The following is a 27251-nucleotide window of genomic DNA, read 5'->3' on the forward strand; positions in this document are numbered from 1 at the left end:
GGATTGTCGCAACGTTATCTCGAGTCAAGAGACAAATGAAAGGAAGCGCGCGGATAACTTGGGATGTCCTTTATGTCTCTTATTGCCGATTGTCGGAGAGATCTGCTCGTCAAGTTCATCAGGGATACTGGCAAACTATCTCGAAGTGATCGTGAGACGTATATAGAGTTCCTCGTAGAAACTAATGGTCTCCGTCTAGCGAGAGCACGCGGGTCTTCGTTATGATATTTCAGTAGGATTCATGCTGGTATCTCGCCCAGTGACGTCGTTAGAGACACAATCAACCGAAAATTTTCGAGATAAATGCATTCGTCCTCCGACCGTAGAGAGCAGTGCAAATTAATCCCGGTGATTTTTCTTTTTCGTAAAACTGCTCAGAGATCACATTCGTCTTTCGACTGTGAAAAATGTAAAATAATCTGTGTGGAACGTCGCAAGGGTTTAGATTACATCAAACTTCGTAGGAAGACACTTGTTGACAAATTTGAGGATTATCTGTCCGTAGTTTGCCGAAATCCTCTTCAAATCCTTCAAGTTTCAAGCATCCTTAACGAATACAAGTTGCAAATTACGATTCTATTAAAATAAAATTTATCTGACTTTAATCAAAGACTTTCTACTTTTATCTATGATTAATATGTTGTAAGTTTTATAAAAACTTTTGATATTGTATTGCAATTTCAATTTTTAGATTTGCATGTTTTAAATAATTATTGAAATATAGGTGTATCGTTGTAAAAAATTAAAATTATGTAGCAGTTTTATTTCATCGCTCAAATCGTAAATTAGCAGGATTGTCGAACGACAAGTGCTTTTTCTCGCGAAAGCAATTACGGCGAGCTCCGTATTGCATGCGGCACGGTAGACTAACGTTGCAGCTAATTAGAGTCAGGTGACGACTCGTAAATAGCTAATTTCCTTCTAAACATAAAGTAAGTGCACTTCTGCACTAAGTTTCCAAAAATATACAGAGTCCGACGACCAAAAAATATAACACAAATAATAAAAAGTGTTAATTAAGCGATATCATGTTAATTAAGCGATATTTGTTTTACGAAACTAGTTGGAATTCAAAAGAATTCTCTCTCAAAGGTCGCTATTGGCGCATTTAGCATTGTAATTCGAGATAATACACACGCTACGAGAGATCGATATCTAACGTGAAATTATACATAATACACATACATAGCATCTATACCACCCACACCTCCCCCCCACACACACATACACACACACACACACACACACACACACACACACACACACACACACACACACACTTATACGCACACACTAATGCGTAATATAATATTAACGGAGATACGAAACTATGCACATAATATAATAGCTATAATATTATACATAACATGCTTGATTAATCCGTCGAGCAATCAAAACGTCAAACGCAAGAGTAAGCTCGGACGGAGTCGTGTTTCGCAACGAGGAGGAACGTCGCGAGGGAATATCACCGTGCTGGAGGTGATATTCCGGTTTCCGAGTTTACACAGCGAATTATCATCTCCGCGGGGGTGGAGAAGGTGGTTGGAAAAAGAAGGAAGATCGATCGAAAGTTTCCCTTTGACAGCAGTTATCTCTCTGTCTCGTTCGTCGCGGTGACTTGTGCTCGTAACCCCTCATTAACCTCGTTCAATACGATTGCAGTATGCATGGTTCATCACCCCCCTCGTCCATCATCGATCCTCCCTTTTTGCTTTTATTTTTTTCTCTCGCCGCATCTCTCCTTTGTTCGTTAGAACGGACATTCCGTCGTTGTCCAGACAGGCGCGTCACTTTCTCAGAAAGCATTACGCAGCTCGTTAGCATGTGCTCTCCCCGACCTCTTAATTGGCTCAATGGATCTCTTCATGTTCATCACTAATCGCTGACACAAGAGTGCGGTCGTATCCCGAAACTATACTTTCTTCCTGAAAGCATTGGTGACTATCACAACTATAATCTACAGTTTTTAAAAGAAATATACTAAATTTTGTCATGCAGACACACGCGTTTTACGAGGAAAGCTACACGTAAAAGTAAAGTGAAAAGTTTTTTATATATCTATTTTCGACACTAAATTTGTCTGTCTGCGATATCAATTTAGAACGTTATTGTCACATTCCGAATAGAAGCTGATAAAATATTCAATTCTTAACATTGAATTGAGAGGAGAATTAATCCGTGGTAAGTATTCTGATTGTATTTTTCATGTAAACCTAAAAAAAATAAAGAAAAACAGAAAAAAATTGCGTTCTAAAAAAAAAAAACCTATTTTCGACGTGACAGATCGCAGTACGATTTGTCGAAAGAAAAACAGAAAATATCAAGCGTTGGCAAATTTCTTTAGCTGAATAAAAACGTATTTTCCGCCATCCCGTTTTGCACTCTGGTATGCCGGGCAGAGCGAATGTTAAACTTGTGCGGAATGGCGAGGGCATGCGCGTGGATTCCATTCGTCAAACTTGCCGGGTAGCAGATGAAAAGATTAAAAGGTCGCTCTAATCCCCGAGGAGGATCACAGGGATACGTGTACACGGGGAACTATCGCGGCCTTTAATGAAAGAGTGGCTCGTTCCTTCTAATAAGGATACTAACCCTCGCAAATAGCATCTGTCTGTGGTCTTAAATTACGTCTTCACGTGCACGTGCAAAGTGTTTGTTAAACGACGCGAATGTCATCAATTTACCTTCGCCGCGAAGGTATATCCCTTCATACATTACACCGATCTACGTTCCGCTTCTTGATCACGCACTATGCGTAGCGAGCGATCATACTTTGTACGGACAATCGCTTCGTTACCTCTGAAAATGATTGTCCCCTTCTAAAGAGATTTAACGAAAGAGATGTCACAAAAAATGGCAACGGTTCAAATCGGTTCAGTTTCTCGTGCTCGGAAATCCTGATGTTCTGTGATCAATTGCAGCTCTTTGCGTTTTTAGATTCGTCCACAAACATGTTTTCATTTACATTCACGATATTTTGAATTTAAAAATAAATCAAAAATTTGGACGCACTAAAACATCTGGATTAAATATCATAATTAGCGTTAAAAATAAAGGAGAAAAAATTTATAATAATAATTTTATATAAAGTATTTTAAGTAAAATGTAATTTTATATATATAATAAGTATTATATGTTTAAAACACAAATAAATAATAAAGAATTATATTAACTGCATGTTCTAAAATAATTTATCGTGGAAAACTAACCGATATGTTATTTCATAGCCTTACGTCAAGTTTTTCAATTAAAGCTTTCGATAGTAAAGCTTTTGATCCACGAGTTCTTGACCCGCTGATTGGTTAATTAAAATCGTCGCGACATCAGAACAAACACACCGTCGTCAGTCACGTTGACTTTTTTTGTTGTTGTGATGTTGCCCTACAACGGTTTACTTTAAAATTGATACTGACGTTAACTGACGGCTTGTCGATTTCGGACTGCATCGTCCATCCCCGCGCTGCAACTGCCTCATTTTATAAGCGCTGACGACTTCACCAATGCAAGTTGCATTCGATCTGCGTTATCTCGCTTCCCGATACGCTTTTTTTTCATCACGGGAAACGTGGCATCCGCAGAATTTCATCGGGGTGGTAAAGTTTTTAACACGCGTTTATGCCCCGTGTCGAGTTTCAGAATAGACAAATATTGATTTGTCTCATTGGTGTCATATGAAATGAAACATTGAGAAACTTTTGTTGAATATCAAATTGTTGTGTAAAAAATTCTGTTTTCAACGCTTTCAATATATAACAAATTGTCCAAAATACTAAAACGTTGCTGGTACATTTATTACTGCACGAAAAATTCAGAGTTAGCTTTTAAGAATTAAGATTTTTATTATTTTTCACTTGATTTCACTTTGATTCTTTGTATATCTAAAAAGACAATTCAAATACACTTTTAAAGAATAATTAAAATAAGCTTAAATAATTTAGATATTTAAAAAAATTACTAAAATTGTATGAAGGGTAAAAGATTGATTTAATTTTAAATATAAGCTTTTTAAAATCTTCAATTTAGTACGCAGACTTCGTTTAATTCACTTTTTAATTAACATGATGTTGTTAATTAATGAGTATTGTTGTATAGATAACAATGAAAAGTTTTTTAAAAAGAGAAGATCAAAACATTTATCGTATTCTTTGATATTTCTTTAATCTTTCAAATATTTCTTTAATCAAAAAGAATTTCTGCAAATAAAATGTAATTTCATATAATCAACTTAATTACATCTATTAATATTAATATAATGCGAGTAATAGAGATCATTGAAAAAAAATCAAATAATTTTGACATCTGTGATATTTTATTAAACACCAACAACGAGTCTAATAATTTCTGCGTTGACACGTCGAATCAGGTAACTTTGCTAATGAAACAGTCACGTTGTTTCGGTACGCAATGGTCACCAAATAGTGTCTACATTTGTACGATCGTACACTGAACCGAATAGTGATGCCCGATTAAAATTCGTATCCCTAGCAATTAGCGTATATTTTTTTTCGACAACGCTAACAGTTGCCTTCCAATTGCGAGTAACACTCGATGGTCGTAATAAACGAGAACGCGCATGCAAGTACGTCTATATCGAAATAATTGAATTTACCAAATAAACCCAATAAACAGTTTTATTACAAACATCACCTCTTTGTCTGTATTGTCCTGCGACTTTTGTTCATCAACATTCGACAATATCACAGATTTATTACAAGTATGCAGATTCATAAATTATATTTTTGATCCTTTTGAGACTAATGATACGTAAAATGTAAATGTCGATTTTATTCAAATAATGTATTTTATAAATATAACACAATATATTCATCGTTATATATTTGTATTGATTAATTATATATTTGGCATACCGTGTAAATAAGAGCTATATTAATTTTATCCTAAAAACGAATAATTTTTTGCAAAAAAAATATGATAAACTATAATCTCTATTAAATGTGTGTTCAGTAATAATCATTCGATAAATGAATTTGCAGAAATAATATTTTTTAAAGGATAGCTTTAGTTTTTAATCAATGACGATCAAAGCATGTTATGCATGCATACAACGATCACAGTAGTTTGCAACACACATGTTACACGTATCGCGTACTGATATTTACTATGTCAAATAACGATAAATAAATGTACTCGGTTTGTACGGTTTCATGTTTTTCAATCATGCACTTCAGATTTATTTTAATCGTTTATGGGTTTGAACAAATATACATTTTATCTAGGTTTGAAAATAACTTTAATTGGTTGATCCCTTCTTTCTCTCTTTTTTTCTATCTTTCCCCGTAGCAATTTACATATTAAACTAAAATAAAAGATAATTGTCTCGTTAGACAAAATATTTATTTTTACAACTGATATAAAAATTTATATTTATTTTACGATAATATTATCATTTAAACAACATTTCTATAGTTGCGAGATTATTGTGTGTTATTTTGGGAGTACTTGCAAAAATTTTTAGAATTTTATAGAAATTTATATGTATTATATTTATGGGAATAAATCAGATCACAAAAGCTAATTAAGCTATTGTATTCCGTAATCGCAATTCAGGAAAACATCTTGCAGTGACAAGTAAAGAATGCCGCGAATTCTTTGTCCTGATGGCGATCGCGTTTACAACGGTTTGAGAGCTTACAACGGTTAGAGCTAGAGTTGTACTCCTTCATAGAAATCACAGCCGTAATGAACACTCTGCGATGCACAAAGCGACAGCTTTATGCTTCGAGAGGTTTGTGGCAATATACTCCTTGGCGCATTTAAAAGCCCTTTCTTCCGTTGTTGTAAAGATCGTACCTCGATCCGCTGATAAGATTATAAACTGAGCCTTTGAAATTACGATAGAGAATGAATAAAATGCGTTTGAGCCCTTTATATGGCAAGGTGAATCGAACTGCTCGCAGCTCGCAGTTTATTATGTTCTGAATTTCCGATTCCAGTTGCAAATAAGTCATTACGATAGAAAAGATGTTTACGGACCAGGCAATTTTAACTTTATTACTTCATTGTTATATAGATAAATCCTCTTTTATAAAAGTCACCAAACCAAGTACTGAATAAAAACCGAATCAAAGTGGAATTGAATATTTATTATTAAGTATCGATGCGATATAACTATACTATTTCCAACCATTTTTGAGCAAATTTTGAGAAGTAAGAAGAAGAAAATAAATGATAAGAAAAGAAGGAAATTCGCTGATTTTCTAGAAATGGTTTTCAAAATCAGCAAAATAAATTTGGATCTAGATGAAAACTGGATTTCCCGATGGGACGATGAGCGATAGTTAATTTTTCTCTTTCATGAATGAAATAATCGTGATCGCGCGGAACAACGTTTCTCTTTTCTCTCATCAAACAATCTAAAGAGAGCGAGTTTTAACCATGACATAAGCCTATTAACTCGGCAAGATTTATCCTCGACCGGCAGTACGCGCGCCCACGCGATTTCACGCATTTAGAGCGGTTTTATAAAGGTCGGGAGCGTTCTTCCGAAGTTCATCTATTATAGCGCGCGTTTCGTTAGGAATTACAACGAACTCCGTGTGGAAGAAACGATTCCAGCGTCTGCCATATTTTATCTGTAGTTTTTGCCTCCAATATTGCTCTCCAGTGAATACTCCGTAGAATTTTGCAAAAGGAAGTCAGAAATAAAATTATACGTCCCTCGAAAAATACAATGTTGACAGAGTAAGATTTATTTTTAAATTTTTCTTCATAAACTATAAACTCGAAAAATTTTTTATTATACCTATTTCGAGATTTCAATAATATAAAAAAATGTCAAATATTTTCGATAAAAAAAATTTTGAAATTGACAATTCATATAAAAAAGTCATGGGATATAAAGTAAATCTTAAAATTTAGGAAATTTGTTCACTGTTTCCCGAATATTGAACAATCTCTGTTTAATCAAAATTTCAATTCGAAGATCTAATGCAAAATTTCAATTCGAAGATCTAATGCTTTATTTTTTAATCCTCGAATTGGTAAATGTTCCAACGGGTTAGAATCGATTTTTCTATTCTGAGAGAGTAAAAAATCAGAAATACTATTTGCCTATCTAAATTGAGTTGGTAACTAATATTACGTGTCTACCATATTGCTTGTTTTATGAGATGTAGGTATTTCTCTTGTGCAACATTATGCATGTGCTATTACTATTCGTATAGTGTGTACACGTCAAGTTATGTAGAGTATATTCCAGCATTGCGATAGAACAAAGTTTTCCTCTTAATTTCGCGCACCTCTTGTTACTCTTATCTCCATAAGTAAAATGGAACTGGAACGAGATTATTAGAATATTAGAGAAACGTGCTGAACTCCGACGTGACGATATATTTAGGAAACATTTATAGAAAGCATAATTGTCCGGATCATCCGCGAAACGTTCGCAAGATTAATATTTATAATGTCCCTAACATTTATAATAATTTCGACTTTTAACTTTATATAAGTCTTCTACTATATTATTTTAAACTAATTTAAATTAAATGCTGTGGTACTAATTTCGTTAAAACAGATTCTTATCAATAACTTCGTAAATTCCTTCACTATCGCATAATGCCATTAAATGGCATTATTTGATTTCTTCCGAATGTTGCTAAATGTAAATGTGCGGTTTCCATTTCACTTCGTAAGTATTTAACTTCGCAAATGGAGAAATGTTTCGCATTGTTGTATTTACTTTGTAACTTACGTTCCGTAATACTACTATTTCAACGACAATTTAATTACCATTCCCTTTTTGATAGATGATGAGTCTATTACAATATGCACGATGACCATTAATCCCGTTGATTAAAATCGAGTTATTGGATTTACATTCTTTACTGGTGATATGAAAATCGTAAATGTACATTGGTCACGAAAACGAGAAATTGTAAAATAATTGGTTGATTTCTTTATGTATTTAAATAGAAGTGATGTACAATTGAAGCTCTATCTTGAGTCTTCTTTTCCTTTCGAAAAAGAAATAATTTTTCTTGTTATGATCAAGATTTTCTTTCTTTAATCAATTAATTTATTAATATCTTATTGACCTAGGGAGATATTTATCAAAATTTAGTGATATATATAAATGTCAAAACTATAATAACTACTAAACTATTCATAACATTCTGTTTCATAACTGTGAACTGATCACGTGCAATGTTTTGATCACGTTGTGTTAATTCGCTTTTATTATGATTAACTCGTAACATTCAAGTAAATTGTTAAATATATTCGAAACAGATCCCTATTCAATAATATTTCCAAAATTGCCTCTTCAACTCAATTAATTAGTCATTTAATTCGATCTTAATGTGAAGAAATGAATAAATATTATGAATATTTTAGTCACATTAGGGAGAATCGGAACAGAATGTAATAACCAATTTTCTGGTTATGATGATACATGACAGTTAATAATTGAAGAATGTATGATTGCGCAAATAACTATCTCTACAAAATAGGTTTATGTTCAACATTACGTATTTGCAGTAATTGCGCTTATTTCCTATTTAATAATGCATAACACATGATTAAAATACCTTAGAATTCTAAAAATGTATGTATGTAATGCTCTATTAACATCTTTAATCTAAATTTGTATCTAAATTGTCGCTTATTTCATCTTTTCAAAAAATTTATCTTTTCTATTAAAACAAAAAAAGTTAAATCCATTTTATTGTAAATATTTTTTTAACGCGGTTTATTATACATATTTAATAAATAATTAACAAAAAAATTAACTTTATCACCGATTTGAAAAAAAAAGAAAACCATCTGAAGAGATTAAGCGCAAGAGATTAACCTGCAATTCCTGCGTTCGCTCGTGAGAAAAATTTGAGACGTTATTCCAACCGACTATCTTCGAAAGGGGCCAAAGCGCCTTATGCGGGCGTATTACACCCGCGAATGCATCGCCAATCTTGCAAGGTCAATGTGCCGGGATAAAATGGATCTTTTTTAGGGGGCTCGCGCGCGCGATGTATCATTTTCTGTGCTCGAGAGCCCGGCTGGCTCCTGGCTGTCCCAGCTGAAGTCACTTAATACGTTTCGAAGAGGGATTAGGTATCGTGTTCCGTCGGTCTTAACCGTATAATGTAGGCTTGCAGACCAGCGAAGCATCTGCTCCCAGGCCGCGGGTCCTCGACTTCGGTCCCTCCGAGGGACTCGAGGGTCTCGACTTCTCGAGACAGGAGAGGTCGCTGGGGAGATGACGGAGAGGAGATTGGAAACACGGGCGGGAACGAGCGAGACGAAGAGAGAGAGACGGAGAGAATCGTTCTGCGCGGGCGCGTAAACGGGTTGCGAATGTATGCGTCGCGACTAAAATAGATTTAGAGATGACATAGTGGTGGATTAACTCAATACGTATCGTTACCGTTAACCGCGATTCAATTGTCAAGAAATCAATTAGAGAGTTTTCAAAAAGAGATCCAATAAGTACTCGGATAAAAATATCATATCTATACGTGTTCCAATATCGCTTATTGAATCTAACCGTGACGTCGACGTAAATTCGAGAAAAACGTTGCATATACTCTCTTTTCTAGATTTCTATTTTATTCAAGAAACGCACCACAAAACGAAATATTTTGTAAATTTAACGCAGCAATAACCTGACGCATGTTCAAAACTAAGTATATATAATTATATTTGATCCGATGCAAATTTTGCGAGTTTAAATTATTAAGTTACTTGATCAAATGAACTTGTTAGTTATAAATAAATAAATAATAGCGCTCAATAGAAGTTCATTGTATTAAGATTAATTAATTTTAATAATTTCTCGTGGGACAATAATTTACGATTTATTAAGAATTTCATTTTGAATCTGTAAATTAAACATTGATATTAAAACTATCAATTAATACAGATAACTGTAGATACTTTTTAAAATATGTGTAATATTTTCATATAAATTTTTTCAAAAATTATTCTCATTTCATTAATCAACAATGTATTTAAATAGTTCGAGGAATAATTCTGATTTAAACGAGCAAATGATACTTGTTTGTAACCTATTTTTGATACTTTTGCCTGTAAAGAATTCGATCCTATCATTTCTCGACGATTTGTTCGCGCGTTTGTGGCTACTGCTTATTTCGAATTCGAATTGGTCTCTTGCATATCGCGGTATCGGGAGATTGCCGGAGATACATCTGAGAGATTGGAAACTCTTGCGTGAGCTGCATTGCGGATAGTTGCCGGAGGATGTGGGATCTGGTTCGTTGTTGGAAACAGTTGCTGCGCGGTGGATTGAGTTCTTGAAAACACTCTGCGGTATTGTCTTGTTACGAGTATGTGGTTTGCGCTACGAAGACACTTGACAGTTCGTGCCGTTGTGCGAAGGGACGCACGTAAATTTGTTATCGTTGCGTACAACTTGCGAGAAATTTGTGTTACCATTAACGCAACAGTTGGCGAAATCGCGAGCGAGTCGCTGTTAAAAGCACGTTACAGCATCTGCTTGTAATTACGTAAAAGAATAAAAACTACGAGAGAAGAGAAGAGAGGGAAAAAAGAAAGAGAAGTCTGATATGAAACATGAAAACTCTAGCTGTGCAAAATAATTTTCAGAAATGCAGACGCGTATATTTCTAATGCATTTTCTAGATTGGAGTAAATCGTAAATCATATTACGAGTCGAGATTAATTTACGCAATCGAATGAATATTCCTCAAATATATACTTTGCAAGTCGAATACATTAATATTTTCCTGTTTTTATTTATTTTAATAAAAGACGCTTAATTTAGTTCATTTTTCATAAAAAAGTAATTTACGCTTTAACGCAATAATATGAAAAATATTATCCTTCTTATCCTCACAAATATTTTAAATATTTTAATGAAATAATTATTCTATTTTTAATTAACCGCATTTGATTAATTACATTTGAATTATTGTAAAATAATTTTATTAAACAAATTATTAATCGTAAAATTTTCGACCGCTTAGAAGCCGACAATTAATCTATTCATATTAGGATGTTTTCTCCGCTAATAATTTTTATACGTTCTTTCTCATAATTGATAACTGTCAAAAATATAAACCTGTGTTTCTTATTTCGTACGATATTAGCACGGAGGCAATATTGCGTTCAATATCGCGTGCGGCTCACATTACAACTGTACCGCATCACAAAGACAGTTATGTTCGCACATTTCTTTTTTCGGTACGGCCGTCGGAGCGGTTTCGAACTTAAACGAGCCGCGGCTGACCTCACATCCGGTTTTCTTGGGGCGTGAATAGAATCAAATGGAACGGAGGGTTACTAAATGACAATGGTCAACTCGTACGCGCCGGTTCTTATTTCCGGTACAACATTGCGGACATTGTTCATCGCATCCTGCGCGGTGTACGACAAGCGAAGGCACGTTTTTTTTTGCACAGTTCGATTATCAGGCAACAATATTTTCTTAGAATATATTTAATCGTGACCCAATTTGTTTCCGAAAATTTGATTTCAATTTAAATTTTTCCAATTTCAATTTTCAACATTCAGCATTTATTTTTAACACACATTTATATCTCAATCAAATTTCAAAAAGAATAAAACTGTAGAATAATATTATTTAAAAATATGAGATCGAAAATTTTAATGTTTGTTTTTCAAAATTATTCGATATATTGCATATCGTAAACATGATATTTTTTGCAATATTAATATAAAATGCTATATATTGATATCTTTATCATATATACTAAACAACAGCTATCTAAAATATCGCCATTCTCGTTTTAGTTACAATTCTTTTTGGATTGAGATATGTCATATCATGAGACAAGCATTAACAGTAAGCACAGAATATTATCATTATACGCGATAAGAAATTTATTTCCAGCCATTATCATAAGTGGAGAATTACCATTCATATTGCTCAATTTGCACTGTTTCACATGCAGCTTGTATCTTTATCTTCAGAATTACGATATTTCCTCCCTATTCAGGGTATTATCATAATAGCGAAATTGTAAGCGTTTCGTGCATTGTGGATTTTATGCGAATGATAACAGCAGTCTCACTGTAATTGAATATAAAGCGCAAGATTAAGATAGTCGTATTTCGGAAAGATACACGAGATCGCGCGAATTAGAATCCAAAAAGCTTTACACTATTTATATCGCGTTACGTGTAGTAACATTAAACTGAAATTTATATGCTACTGAATATGAGATATTTTTCTTGAAATACTAGTAACATCGTTAATATTATTATTTCAAGTTAATTAAATAAAAGTATTAAAATTAAATTAAAGTAAAATTAAATAAAAGTAAAATTAAATAAAAGTATTGTATCTGATTATATAAATAACGGCTTATAAAATATGATACAAATATATATTGTATACTGACATGCTGTAGTCCAATTTGTTCGAGCTTTTCAACATCACGATTTGTTATCTTCAACTTAAAACGAATTATAAATGCAATTCTCATCGTCATCAAGTGAAATCTTATTATTTTATTAATTTATATTAATATGTCTCCAATATCTCTTCTTCAAACTTTTCAGAAGCAAGACGATAGACGTGTGCTTATTGTGTGAAATGACTTGACACACTTCGCAGCAGGTTATGTTACGAAGCTATGTTAGGAAGCTTAAATGCACATTATAACCGTGCACAGGGAGTGTTCGATCGAAAATAAAATTAAGGTTAATTTGCTGCGTTGCTTCCGATATGTAATACGGGTCCATGAGCTTTTGTGCAAGGCACGTTAATGGCGTTACATGAAGGCTTTCTCACGTTGCGGCCGACGCGCATGTAATTGCACGCGAGTATATAAATGCCGTCATAGTGTCACAGGATGCGCGCGTAAATTGTTCACGCGTAATGAATTTACGGCTCGGCTGTTCACATTCCAAATGCAATGATTGAAAATGCATGCAAAATCACTGGGACCGTTTAAACGTGAACATTAGCCGCCATCGGCCTCATTATCGATATGTTAATTCATTCCGATAAAATTATAGACTCGTGTCTGTCATGCGCGTACAAAACGTGATAAAAAGCGCGATATCTTATCTCTTAATTATCTCATCTTCCCGTCATCAATCGAGAGATTTATTACGTACCATAAATCTATATAGCTATAAGCTAGATATTACGTAATATTTTTCTAATTAAATTAAATTAAAAAGCAGTAATTTAAAAATTAATTGATTCATATTTTGTAGAATATCTAAATATCAATATAAATTATTAATTATATCATGTTTACGTTTAACATTTTTTAATATATTATGCATTATATAATTTATTGCGAGTAAGCTATTTTTTCAATCCATCTCGAAAAAATGTTTAAATAATATCCGAATAGCAGTTTTAATTTCGCTAACTTTTATCTTTATCTCCATTCATCAAAATTTTCCAGTTTTACTTCTCGTTTGTAGTTTTCATGCTCGCCTATCGTGTTTCATCTTCTTGACTAATAGTTTCCTCTGTCACCTACTTTCAGTTGGCGTCAACACTGATGCTCTAGTAAAGGTACTCTGGCGTACTGAACGAGAGAGAGAGAGGAAAGAGAGCGAGAGCGCGGGAGAGCACAAATAGAGCAGGATGTGGCGTGCACGGGTCATCGTCTTCCTACTGGCAGCCACTTCTATCACCTACGCCAAGGTGGCTGTGTTGCCGCACGATGTCTATCCTGGTTACGAGGTGACGCAATTCCGGCGCGATGCAAGTCGTGCCTCGAACTTCCGTCTTCTGGAAACCGGTTTCTCCAAGTACTTCACCGTGCTGGGTAACGGCCTGGTGATGACGACATCGGACCTGACGCCGTTGGTGGATCGCTCGGTGAACCTGATCGTTCTGGAAGAGCTGGCCAACGGCACGCAGACCCACGATCTCCATCTCTACGTCATCAATCGCCGAAACATGCTGACCTTCTCGCACGATCGTCTGGGCGAGGGTGAAGTGCCGGAGAACTCGCCGGTTGGAACGCGGATAGACGGCTTTCCGGTTCTGCGGGCGCGCGGAAACTTTCCGGTTCACTATAAGATCTTGCCGAGCGATAACGGAGAACGGCCCTTCGCTTTACGAGAGAGCGAGTCCGATGAAACCGGCTTCAATCTCACCCTGAAGAGTCAGATGCAGGGCGTCAGGGTGGTCACGGCGAAACCTTTGGATCGCGAGATTCGCGGGATCTACACCGTCGTGATACACGCGTCGGACGGTAACTTCCTCAGCACATCGAAGATCAGCGGGATTGTTCACGTGCTCGATCAGAACGACAACAGTCCCATCTTCGAACGTCAGCTATACATCTTCGAGATCAGACCGACCAACTTGGACATCTTGCGCAAAGGCAACGTGGCGCAACCGGGCTGGAAGAGGTTCTCCACCGTGGGCAAGGTCACGGCCAAGGACGCCGACGGGGACAAGGTTGCGTACAAGTTGGTCACGCCTAACAGCCTGCTGATCGTCGTACCGCAAACCGGTGAATTGCTGCTGACCGGCGAGCCGGAAGTCAATCCAGAGCAGGACAGCGAGTGCGAATTGATCGTCGAGGCACACGATCTACGCATGCCGAGCCGCAGCACCGAGAAACCGGCCAAGGTTATCGTGAGGTTCCTCACCTCGGAACCGGACGACGATCCACCGGAAGTACATCGTATACAGAAGAGAAGAGTCACCAGAGCGGTGCGGCCGACAAAGAAAGTCGATTTCACGGAGGCGGACGGGAATATCGAGGGCAAGATTGCATTTTATCTGGAGAAGGAAAACGAGAAGGAAACCTATAAGATAAGAGATGAGAACAAGTGGGTCACCGTGGGTGCCAACGGATCCGTAATGGTAAAACAGAAGTGGGACTACGAGGAATTGGGCCCGGAAAAGACTATCGACTTCTGGGTTACTATTACGAACACAGGTACAGGTACTATCACAAAGAGTTTCATCAATTTTATACATAAATATAAATCCTCCAATCACATAATGTAGATTTGTAGCGGAAAAATGTTTCCTACATAACTTTTTAATTAATTTAATTTTATCGGAAAAAAGTATTCTCTGGAAAAATTTATTTTATGTAATTTGGCCTTTAATTTTGTTTTATGATATAATTGATGGCATTCGAATGTAATATTTTTCAATATATTATTTCTTTATATTGTTTAATTAATTTCTGCTTCGATATTCTCCACATGTGAAGAGCCGTGCGCGCGATATCCACCCGGTGTCTCGTGCCCATTTTACGATGGTAAAATTTTATTTCGATAAGATTTTATTTCGTACTGCCTGAAATAGTTTCAACACTGGCACATTTCATGGCCCATTCCCGTATGCATTCACGCTTTTTTCTAATTTCTAATCTATTTCTGGGGCTCTGTTTAAAAGGTGCGGTATCTCTCGTTTCAAAGGTTATAGGTTAATTTCGCAGGTGGATAACAATATTAGTCATCAAACTCTGCAAAGATATGCAAAATTATAAATATATATAATACATACGATAAATACGATTATCATATTTGCATTTTATCTATCTTTAACATTCAAATTTTATTTTTCAGTTTTAAATACTTATAATATATAACGTGTATATATAATTATAACATAAAAATAATTATAGAAATGCTCATTCCTCATTTTTCTTCTTATTTATTCATTACAAGTTAGCATTGTGTGATGTATATAATTACAACATATATGAAATATTTATTGCCATATATGTCTGTAATAAATTTTCATGCACATATATTTCGAATAATAATCATGACTCCTTTTCTTTTCTCGCATCATCGGCTTCAAAGGATTTCAATGTAAGTAATAATCGACATCGCTTACCTATATTATATATTAAATAAATAAGATTAATTTATTTGTCCGAATTATTATATCTCATATTGCTTTCATATTGCACTTTCATATCTTTCAAAAAATTCTTCTGTAGAAACACATTCTTATTGCTCACACGCTTGTTGTAGCATTTTAGATATTGCAAAACATGTAACTATTAATCAATCAGCGCTGTTGATCAAAATGAAACATTAATTGTTTGTGTACAATAAATTAGAAATATGTATATGTTATATGTTTATATAAAAAGGAATATCAGAAAAGAGATATTGTTGAGTTTTAATTGGATTTTTCATTTGGAAAAAAAGCATATAACTAACAGCATATAGAAATACAATATCTATGCAATAAAATTTCTTTCGAGCAGTATATTTATATAAAGTATAAAATATAAATTTAACATCTCTTAAATAAAATATAATAAAAAAAGGTAACATTCTACCTATTTTTACTGCCCGATTAAACAGATCGGATTTGTTTCGGGGTCGTTAATCTTCGGAGTGTCGCATTAAAATTGTATTTAAATAACATCACGATAGCCATTAAAATCCTGTGATACGCAAGTATGACGTACCAGCAACGCTGCTTTACATTGTTAATGTATTCTCATAGCTGCTACGTATACGCGATAATCGATGTGACGTTATAGATACCGACAATCAGCGCGTTATCATCAACATGAAGGATGTGAACGACGAGCCTCCCTATTTCATTAATCGGCCACTACCGATGCAAACGGTCGTTCAGCTGAACGCACCACCGAACACTCACGTGTTCACCCTTCAAGCCAGGGATCCTGACACCGACCACAACATCCATTACTTCATCGTGCGAGATCGAAGTATGTAATAACACGAGTAATCGAGACTCGATATTTCGAGCATTAACGTTTATGTTACGCGTATCGTTGATAATATATGATACAATAAAAAAAAAACATAAGATTAATCTCGACGAAAATAAAATGTACGTTGAATATTTAAGAGGAAAACACTTAATTATTATTATTATAAATCAATAATCCGTTTACACAAATAATATTTATGTGAATTATTTTTGGTCTTGTTTAAAATTTGAATAAAAAGGAAATAATGTCGTATGTAAAATCCAATATTATTGCAAAGTTCGATAAATCTTTGATTTAATCATAAATTGAAAATATTGAATAATCAATACTTTCTCACACAAAAGAAAAGTTTATTATAAAGATATAAAATTAAAAATATTTCTATATGAAATATCCTTCATTCTGGATTCTGTTTATTACTCTATGTGTATATTGATAATGTAATATTTGTTATGGAGCTTATCTGCTACAATGAGTTTAATTACATATCGGAAAATAATAAAAACAGTAGTCCTTTCTATAAATATTTTTTATAAAAATATTATTGTAACATTTTGAATGCATACATATGTTTAATTATTTCATTACATAAAGAAATTAATTTTCATATCAGCAGGAAAATAGTAGTGAAAGCTAACTCTTGACAAATACTTCAAGAATACCGATTAAAAAGACTAATTGTCTCATTTGTATAAGTAAAAAAATCAATGGAGAAATTAGTATTAAATTTTTCATTAAATGGGAGAATATGCTGTCAATTGAACAGTTGAACGTTTCATTAATTACAGAGAAATATGGATTCAACATACGAATGTCACACTAGAAACATAGAACGATCAGCGTACCTAATTATTAATCTACATATATCGCATCGGCGTAAAATCGCGCATTGTTCTCATCGAAAATGCACCCGATGATTACAACAATGACCTACTATCATATTTTACAATTTATAGGATTATATAGTAATGACGCCATTATGCCAAATGCTTTCCCGCAACAATCGCGTTTCGATGTCATAAACAATTTTTAATTCGTGATATAATGTGAAGTATCTATAGATCCATCCTGAATTATTAATGCGATGCACATAATGCATTAAACCGACAGATAACTAACTAATAATAACTTAAATATTATTTGAAAAATTTGCTATTTTAACTCGGTAAATCACCAACGTTTGGAACTATTAGATTTACGTACAGGGTCAATTGTTATTTTCATCTTGATTTTCATCAAACTGTAATTTGATTTTAATTGATTAATTAGTATTTTGATCGGGGATCAGAAATAGAATCATTATGTAATTAATATAGATTCATCGCGGATTTTCGTTGACGGAGATAACGTTTCCTAACTGACTCCTTTCAATCAATTAATTAATTAATTAATTAATCACACCGTATGCAGCTGGCGGTCGCTTTGAGGTCGATGAGAGATCAGGAGTAGTACGTACTCGAGGTACCGACCTCTTCCAGCTGGATATGGAGTACGTCCTTTATGTGAAAGCTGAGGATCAGAACGGCCGTATCGACGAGAGGCGTTTCCAGTCGACTCCTGAGGAGAGACTATCGATCGTCGGTGGAAAACGCGCACCGCAGTTCTATATGACGGCGTACGAGGCTGAGATACCGGAAAATCAGAAGAAAGACTCCGAGTTAGTTCGCAAGTCTAATCACAACTGATTAACTCTTCCAGTTTACTTGAATTGAAAGAACGGTCGGAATTCTTTGCAACACGTTTCCACTCCTTTGCACACGATTATAAATAATTTTACCAATTTTTAAGTCAGTTTTAATAATAAAAATATTAAAAGAAAAGAATGATATTGTCATGTTGCTTCTGTAAGTTGCTTCGTAAATTGTTATTATTATAAATGATGTTTTTTGAAAAAAATTGTTAGTGACTCTCTCCTTTTTTTTGCGTTTGTTATTTTTACACGATTATTTTTTGATACTCAACTTGTGATATTCTCTTATTTGCTCTCAACTGCAATATTTGCACAAGATTGCATTACATTTGAATATCGTAGCTGTTTGACTTTACTATTGGAACTATTTGTTTTCGGGTTAGTTGACTTTTCAAAGTTCGATTTGGATTGGACCAAGTTGCTCGTTTGCGTGACAAATAATCGAGATTTCTCGAAATTTATTTGTATTTTCGCACTTTTTTGCTTATTCCCGAGCTGCCAAGTCCGCGGGATGTTCATGCAAGTGTCACATGTTGAAACTTTTCAGCATAATATCGGTGAAAGCCAAGTCTTTCGCTGATCGGGAGATACGCTACACGCTGAAGGCGCAAGGTCAAGGAGCCGCGGGTACATTCAACATCGGTCCGACTTCTGGAATTGTAAAACTTGCAAAAGAACTGGATTTTGAGGATCTGCGGCAGCCCCACATTTATTCTCTGATAGTAACAGCGACAGAGGACTCTGGTGGTTTCTCGACATCGGTCGAGGTAACTGGATTTATGTTTCTCGAACTTTGTTGTTTCCGAAGAATAACAATTCCTTCTGTCTAGAAAAGACGCAAGCATCTGCATACGAGTGCGATTTCTCTCTTTACTTGTTGAATGTTTATTTCTCCCTTGCCGAATTAATATGTTCCACTATTCCTAACAATGTTGTTGTTTTTCTATGTAATTTTTAGCTAACGATTCGAGTGTCGGATGTGAACGACAACGCCCCTAAATTTGAACTACCGGATTACCAAGCTCACAATGTCGACGAAGATATTCCACTGGGCACGAACATATTAAAAGTCAAAGCAACTGACGCCGATTCGGGAGCAAACGCGGAGATAGAATATTTAGTATCAGATGATCATTTCAGCGTGGACTCCAATGGTATTATTGTTAATAATAAGCAGCTCGATGCGGACAATAATAATGCCTATTACGAATTTATCGTCACTGCTAAGGATAAGGGTAAGCCATTTTAGAAAAATAATAGATTAATTAATTACATTTAAATTATGGCATATAGCTCGAATTGTAAAAGAAAATATTTTTTGTGTAAATCAAATGAAATTTTATATATATATATATATATATAAAATGCCTTTTTGCATTCGTGATTAATTAAATTCAGTCTGAAAATCTGTTTGAAATCGTTTGTTTTATCACGTTACCAAGATATATCGTCGGTTCACGTTCGTCGACAAAGTTCCTCGATAGCTGCCTCACTTTAAGAAATTCAAATACCGTAAAGTCGATGCTCATATTACCCGACGATTTGGTCACGTTCGAAAGCAGAGATCGGTCTTCGTTCTGTCAGCAAGCCGAGAGGATCAGCTCAAACGGCTAAATCTCACGGATTTGGTTTTCAAAAGAGCTTCAAATCCCCTTCTCGCGTCGCGCAGGATAAAGCTCACATTCGTAAACGCGATTTCACGTTATTTGCATATATACGGTGCAAATGCGGGGTTTCCAAACAAGTCGCGGCTTAATTGGAAGTAAAACGACTGAATTGGCACGAATAACACGTACGCTTTTATTTATTGCGCGTCCATGGATGCATTCCATATTTCGAAATTTCATGTTACAGTAAATATTCCTTAATATGCGTATCGCACATCCCGAATTGAATAATTTAAGTTATACTATAGCATAATGTTTAAATCAATACGTATTACTATAGCATAATGTTTAAATCAATACGTATTACTTGCATTTGCCTTTCGCATCATATATCTTTTAAGTAAATTAAAAGTCACGATTGTCACAATTAATTTAATTAGAACGTTGGATTAGGATAGGTTTTAAGAAGTAACTAACGAGTTTATTTTTTAGGTGAACCCTCGAAGACCGGCACAGCGACAGTGCGGATATACACGAAGAATAAAAACGACGAGGAACCAAAGTTCTCTCAGCAAGTTTACACGCCTAACGTCGACGAGAATGCCGGACCGAATACTTTGGTCACCACCGTAGTCGCTTCCGATAAGGACGGCGATAACGTGCGCTTCCGGTTCGTCGGCGGGAACACCACATCGGGACAATTCGTGATTGAGGAGATCACGGGCGTAATTCGTCTTCACGGGAAAGAAATCTCTTTAGATAGAGACAAATACGAGCTGAATGTCACGGCTCTAGACGACGGGGCATGCTGTCCTAACGGCGATAAAACCATTCATACCAGCACTGCGGTCGTCGTAGTCTTTATAACCGACGTGAATGACAATAAGCCGGTCTTCAAGGATTGCGGGATGTATTATCCGAAAGTGGAGGAAGGTGCGCCAAATGGCAGCACGGTCATTAAAGTTCAGGCGACTGACGAGGATAAAGGTGTCAATGGACAAGTCAAGTATTCGATCGTGCAACAGCCTAATCAGAAAGGCACAAAGTTTACCGTTGACGAAGAAACCGGCCAGGTCTTAACCAATAAGGTATTGTAATACTGGTTTTGTATTTTAATATCATTTTATCGATAAAAACATATTTTAACATTTTTTGTATTTTATATTATATTTTACAGTAGATTTTGTTTTAATTTTGATTCTTATGTTTTTTTTTTTTAACATAAAGTGTGTTTTTTTAACATAAAGTATATAAATTTATCTTCAAATCTATTTGATTTGAAATAACGAGTAAATGTTTGATAAAACCATAAATACGTTGACTGTATCGGAATATATCAGTTTTAAAAGATAACAGAAGTGACACTCATGATGGAGTGCATTTAGCATTCTAGGCGCATTAAAAAAGCACCTAACAATCACTCCATCTTCCATTCTTCCATCTTTCGAATTTATCGTAGACTTAACGATAAACATGCAAGGCAGTTAACATTCTAATTATAGTTCGTGTCGCGAGCCCATAAAGATCTCTGACAAAAAGATATACTCAATACATTTATTGTCCACTACATCTGTTACATTCTTTATATGTTATTATTTTTTAACTTTTCATATTTCGCTATATTAATCAGAAACGATATAAAAATATACATATTTTATAAATTATGTTAAATGTAAACGATGAACTTCATCATTATTTTATATAAAGTCAATTCCTTTTGTTTCCATTGTAATAATTTTTAAAATTTTATTTTTTAAATTATCTACCAATTTCGTAGATATTAAAATTTTATTAACGTATTTGCATTTAATAATGGAAGCGGTTGTGTTTTCAGGTGTTCGATCGCGAAGGCGATGATGGAAAATTTGTATCCGTCACCGTTAAGGCGACGGATCAGGGCGAACCCTCGTTGGAAGGTGTTTGCTCATTTACCGTCGAAATAACGGATGTGAACGACAACCCGCCACTGTTCGACCGACAGGTGGGTACACCCGACCCCAAGACAAGCACTTACGAAACCATACGGGTTAGAAACATAGGAACAGATGTCCGGAAATAAGAATAACGAGCATGGCGAAAGCACCAGCGGTGCCAGTGTGTGTTACGCTTCGACGAACGTAACTCAAGAATATTCGCGACGTAACTCTGCTCTAGTTTTATTATTTTCTCAATCAAAATATATACGAGCGCCTATCGATTTAGCACACGTAGAGAAAGTTTGCACAGCGAGCTGAGAACGAGTTCACAATTTGTAAAGTCCGCGACACGAAACCATATCCAAAGTGGATCTCGTAAATTATGCACTCGGCCCATTTCTATTTTAAATCTCTGGCGTGTATATTTTTTGGTAAATTTGTATTATCATTTCATCATATCTTTTTTTATAAATCTAAGTAAAGTTACGTGAATAAACCTTGACACTAACTAAAGAAGATTTCGAGAGAGATGGGCTTTTTTATCTATATATTTTATCTATATAATTGTAATCTTGAATTTTTTTATAATTTTCGATCTGAAATAACATGATTATGTCCAGTTTAATATTTTTGTAAAAACCTAAGTATATCATGGTATTTTTAAAAATACAATATCGAACATCTTTTATTTTTCTTTTGCAGAGATATGTGGAAAACGTAAAGCAGGATGCGAGCATTGGAACGAACATATTAAGAGTGTCGGCATCCGACGAGGATGCTGACAACAATGGCGCGATCGTGTACTCGCTGAGCTCACCCAACAACCAGCAGAATCTGGAGTACTTTGAGATCCAACCAGAGTCTGGTTGGATCGTGTTAAAGAAGCCTCTAGACGTGAGTATCCACATTAAAATCGCTGATATCTACATATCGTCTCTCTTTAGCAGTATGGACAGCATCGTTTTCCTGGAACACACCCACTTTTTCGTGGGCGAGGCTTGCAATTTTTCTTTGCGGCTTGCTAGCTTCTTTTGCTCTCAGATACACTCGATACTTCGGAAATCAAAGTCTCAGCAATACAAGTCATAGCATTGCGCGTGCAATAACCTCTGACTCATTGATCAATTCATCGATACTATTCGTGATACCATTTTCAAGAATGAGATCCTGCGGATATTACTCGTCCCGAATAAGTGTCGCGTGTCCCAGGAATGTGTAGGCTATATACGTAGTATACTATATCTATTTATATATACATATACGTATATATATATATATGATCTCGTATAAATATAAAACTTGAGTGTACACCTTCTGCCGATATATTGTACGTTTGCGTTGACTTACGTTATATTTAACACGAATCCGTTTTGTTGCTGAGCGGATAAACTTGTATACTAATATACGTTTGGTCGGCAATTATTTCTCTCATCACTAATATGCAACGAAATGAGTTTCCTTTTTACGGCACATGTATAGAACTTTTTAATTCCCATTGATATGCACAATGTGTTCACTATGGTAAATACTTAGCTATGCCTGATTTCCTCAAACGCTTCATGTACCTGAATCGATCGACCGTTCGGGCTATTTTTGCAACAAAACACTCTCTCTCTGTCTCTCTCATTCTCTCTATTGAGAACATACTCGCGGCGCGAGTACCTTTTTAAATGATTCCAAACGAAGCCTCTTGTCCAATTTTTTCATTCACTTTTCGTCGAAAATCGGTTTTCGAGTTACATAATTAAGCGGTCGAAAAAAAAAAAAAAAAAAGAAACGCGCGCGAATATACCTCTTCTTTTCCGTCCTTCTTTTTCTCTTCACTTAATTTCCTTTGTTCCGTCGTTCGTTTAGCCGCGTTTTTCCGGTTTTGTGCCGCAATGCCAATCATGATTTTCGATAAATTTGTCGATTTGCAAAAATGCCGACGCGTGTGATTTTGCAGAAATAAAAAGACGCGCGCTGATCGGCCCGTACGTGCATGGCCGACCGAACGCGAACGTGTGCACTTTTCATACTTTTCCCAAAAGTAGCCAAGAAAAGGATGTGTGTGATTTTTGTACGTGTTACGCGTTGTGAAGAAACGGGAAAAAAATGGAAAGGAAAGATGCAAAACGATGATAATAAGAGATATGACAAAAAGAGATAAAAACGTTCGGAGGAAACTAATGATCTTTAATTATTCAACTAACATTATTAATTGTGAATGTTTTTCAAAAGGGAAGTGATGTTTTTTGAACTTCCAGGAGCAGGTGGGAACAACATTTTTTGAGCCCCACGTACGGTGTACTTCAACCTCTACGCATTTTGTGGTGCATCAGACATAAACAATTTTTGACAATGCTTGCATATTTTATATGAATGTGTTTTTGATTCCTTTACAGGAACGGATCTCGCTCTCGCTCCTACATCCGTCCTCGCCCTATCTTTATCTCGTTATCTTTTTCTCTACCTACGTCTATCTCTGATTTCTGAATCTTTCGTTCTTTTTCTAAGTACAAAAATATTTTTTGTATGTTGCATTTTGTTGTATTTTATCGTCATATCATTAATAATTACTTTTTCTTTGAACGCATGTTCAATTTATTAAATTTGCTGTGTTAATTACTTCTCCATCTAAGTTTCTCTATCTATATTTTAATTAATTTGTATGTTGAACAAAGCTTGCGTTCTTATTTCTTCTAATTTTATATTTTTCTTTATCTTCTATACTACTTCTCTTCTTTTTCTCTAATATACTTTCTCTCTGACGTTTCCCGATTTTCATCCCACTCTCCCGGTGTACCACGACGTGACTGACAAAGAAAAGGAAAAGAGCACGAAAAGTATTTTTGATTGAGAGCGTTTACCAATGTATCGATATGTGTATATACATATGTATAGATCATAAGAGAACTGTCCGTGGTGTGACATTTTTTCTTCTGTGATTGGGGCGGCATACCACTGTCGTGACGAAACGGGAAGAATGCGAATGAAAGTGAACGGAAGTAATCACGGAATGAAAGGAAAGCCGAAAACGTGCGGATTAACTATCACGACGATCAAAAATAACGTCCATCGGTTTTTGAGTGTCGTTAAAACGAGAACGAATCAGACGAGGGGTCGTCATAATTTTTTTTTCTCAAACCCTCTGCCCACCCCCTCAACCTTTCCGCCGGTCCATCCTCGATCATCAGTCTCTCTGTGTCTTCCCTCTCTCTTCCCTCCGTCTCCCGATGCCTCTTTATCGCATTCTCGCTTGCATGAAAATGCCTGCATTGGTTGATTTCGTAAAGAAACTAATTTGAACTTCTTATTGTTTATGTTTGTGTTCATTGCACCATTTACTTTCTTCGGATTTGATGATGACAAAAAAAAAAGGGCTGTTTTCCAGTAAGTAGGATCTATATTCTTGTGTTTCACACCTTGCATCGAGATACATCATGATGTAACTATTGTTATACCAGCGCAAAAGAAAAATATAATATTCGTTGCTAATACTAAAGCGCCTTTCCGTTCGATTATTCAACATTATATCGTTTCAATGATTTTTCGCCTCTGTTGTTGTATTGTTGTCACTCGGAGACGTCACTCTCTTTCTCTCTCTCTCTCTCTCTCTTTCTTTCTCTCTTTTGCTCTATCTCTCTTTCTATCTATCTATTAAGCTCTATTCTCTTTTTCTTCTTCGTCGCTCAATTTCTACAAAATCTTTCTATATCTAATCGAATATTTCTGTTTAAAACTTTATATCACGCGCGATGTATTTTTTATGTACACACGTGCTATCGGGCTGTCTATTTTCGCTCTTTCATCCTGGTCTCGTATGTATCCGTAGGTGAAGGATGTCTTTGCAAAGCCGATACTGCACCACCAGTGATCTGTCGATTTGTCCTGAATATCCAACGGATGTCTCATAAATATTAATATAAATATCTATCTCTACGTTAAATTTTTTTTTATATATCAAATTCAAAAGAATTTTATTTTTCCAAATTTTCAAAAAATTTGAGAACTTTAAAATTGATCTTATTTTGTGTTAAAATAAAAATTAACACTTAAATGTGATTAATTAAAAAAAAAACTCGACTAAATTAATTTTTAATTACAATAAATTATGTAACAATCAAAAATTAAAAATTTACGTAATAAAATAATTTATATCATCAATTTGATTCAATTAAATATTAAATGCGATCTGCTTTGTTGAAATTATGTAATATATTTTTGTTTGTTACGTTAATAACACTGCTTATAACCATATTTTATGTAATAACAGCTGTTTTAATATAATATTAATTAAATTTAATAGAATCATAATTGAAATGTACATTTCACGCGTGTACATTTGATTAACGTCCGTTGAATATTGGATATTGGATACAGAAATCTGGTCTCGTTTTACTGGAACAGGTTCAATAATTACTTTTAATGTTCCAGGAAGAGAGCCAGTAATTCTTATTACTAGAAATCTTATGAGATAGCAAGATCCCGATTATACACAAACAAATATTTACTTGGGAATAAAGGATTGTAGAATCAGTTTTCAAGTGCCTAACATGAACGCTTTTAACACAAATGCGGTATCGATATTTCCTAAAACCAGCGGACGAATAGAATGTCAAAAAATTTTACATTAAAATATTAAAAATTAAATTTTAAAAATTTAAACTTCATTGTTCAACTTAATTTTTTTGAGATATCTGTACCTATGTTTATTATATCTTTCTTTATGATATACACAAATATTTTAATTCTCGTATAATTCTAAACTGTAATAGTAAACTTTAATATTTATTTATTATTATTCGTCCGCTATTATACTTTATAATACTAGATAGTTCAAAAAAATACTTGCTATTTTTTAGATACAGATTCTTTTAAATATTCAATAAAAATTTGTAATACTCAAAAGAAAAAATAATATTAACGTGAATTGGATAATTGGATAAAAGATAAAAAAATTTTATCTAGTAAGTTTATAAAATAAACTTTTGTTTCGACATAATCTTAAAATTTAGAATATAATAACATCGCATCAAAGATAACGCGCTTTTGATATTTAAAAAAAGTATTGATAGCAAGTTAATTAAAGAATCTGTAAATAAAGAAAGCAATTCTAGAACATCTAGTATCTTCATCTTTTGTGTTATCTCGGATGAGCAAGGACAAGCACAGTATTTATTTAATGCAATCAAAGTAATTTTGAATGTGCAATTTTTCAAGACGCACTTTTCTATCACTAAAAAAAAATTGTCTTTAATGTAAAATTTGCTATATAATATGTTGTGCAATTCTTTCGTTATTAAATCCATTTAAATTGAATAATTTCGCAAAAGTCTCTGTTGGAATTAATCAGCTAATACACTCGATACAGCAATGAGCTCAAATATGCAGACATATGCATTGGACA

The 27251-nt window shown here is 34.6% G+C and overlaps 2 protein-coding genes across 7 annotated transcripts in view; one reads left to right on the top strand and one right to left on the bottom strand.

Moving 5' to 3' along the window:
- Positions 1-27251, bottom strand: part of LOC105433512 (uncharacterized) — a 209225-nt gene that overhangs the window by 136149 nt on the left and 45825 nt on the right. The window lies entirely within an intron of this gene.
- Positions 1-27251, top strand: part of LOC105424476 (neural-cadherin-like) — a 188352-nt gene that overhangs the window by 22891 nt on the left and 138210 nt on the right. For 2 of the 6 annotated variants that reach the window (XM_089073134.1, XM_089073133.1), the window contains exons 2-10: positions 13464-14882; positions 15159-15206; positions 16452-16643; positions 18060-18306; positions 18887-19106; positions 19298-19574; positions 20439-21034; positions 21781-21927; positions 22565-22756. In XM_089073134.1, coding sequence (XP_088929260.1) covers positions 13565-14882; positions 15159-15206; positions 16452-16643; positions 18060-18306; positions 18887-19106; positions 19298-19574; positions 20439-21034; positions 21781-21927; positions 22565-22756 — 3237 coding nt within the window. In that variant the 5' untranslated portion in view covers positions 13464-13564. Of the gene's footprint in view, positions 1-13463; positions 14883-15158; positions 15207-15756; positions 15766-16451; positions 16644-18059; positions 18307-18886; positions 19107-19297; positions 19575-20438; positions 21035-21780; positions 21928-22564; positions 22757-27251 lie in introns of all 6 variants that reach the window. The other 4 variants (XM_089073136.1, XM_089073135.1, XM_089073137.1 and 1 more) reach the window with 4 other exon arrangements.

Source organism: Pogonomyrmex barbatus, unplaced genomic scaffold, assembly GCF_055798465.1.
Source record: "Pogonomyrmex barbatus isolate J1 unplaced genomic scaffold, ASM5579846v1 scaffold14, whole genome shotgun sequence".
Taxonomy (NCBI): Eukaryota; Metazoa; Arthropoda; class Insecta; order Hymenoptera; family Formicidae; genus Pogonomyrmex; species Pogonomyrmex barbatus.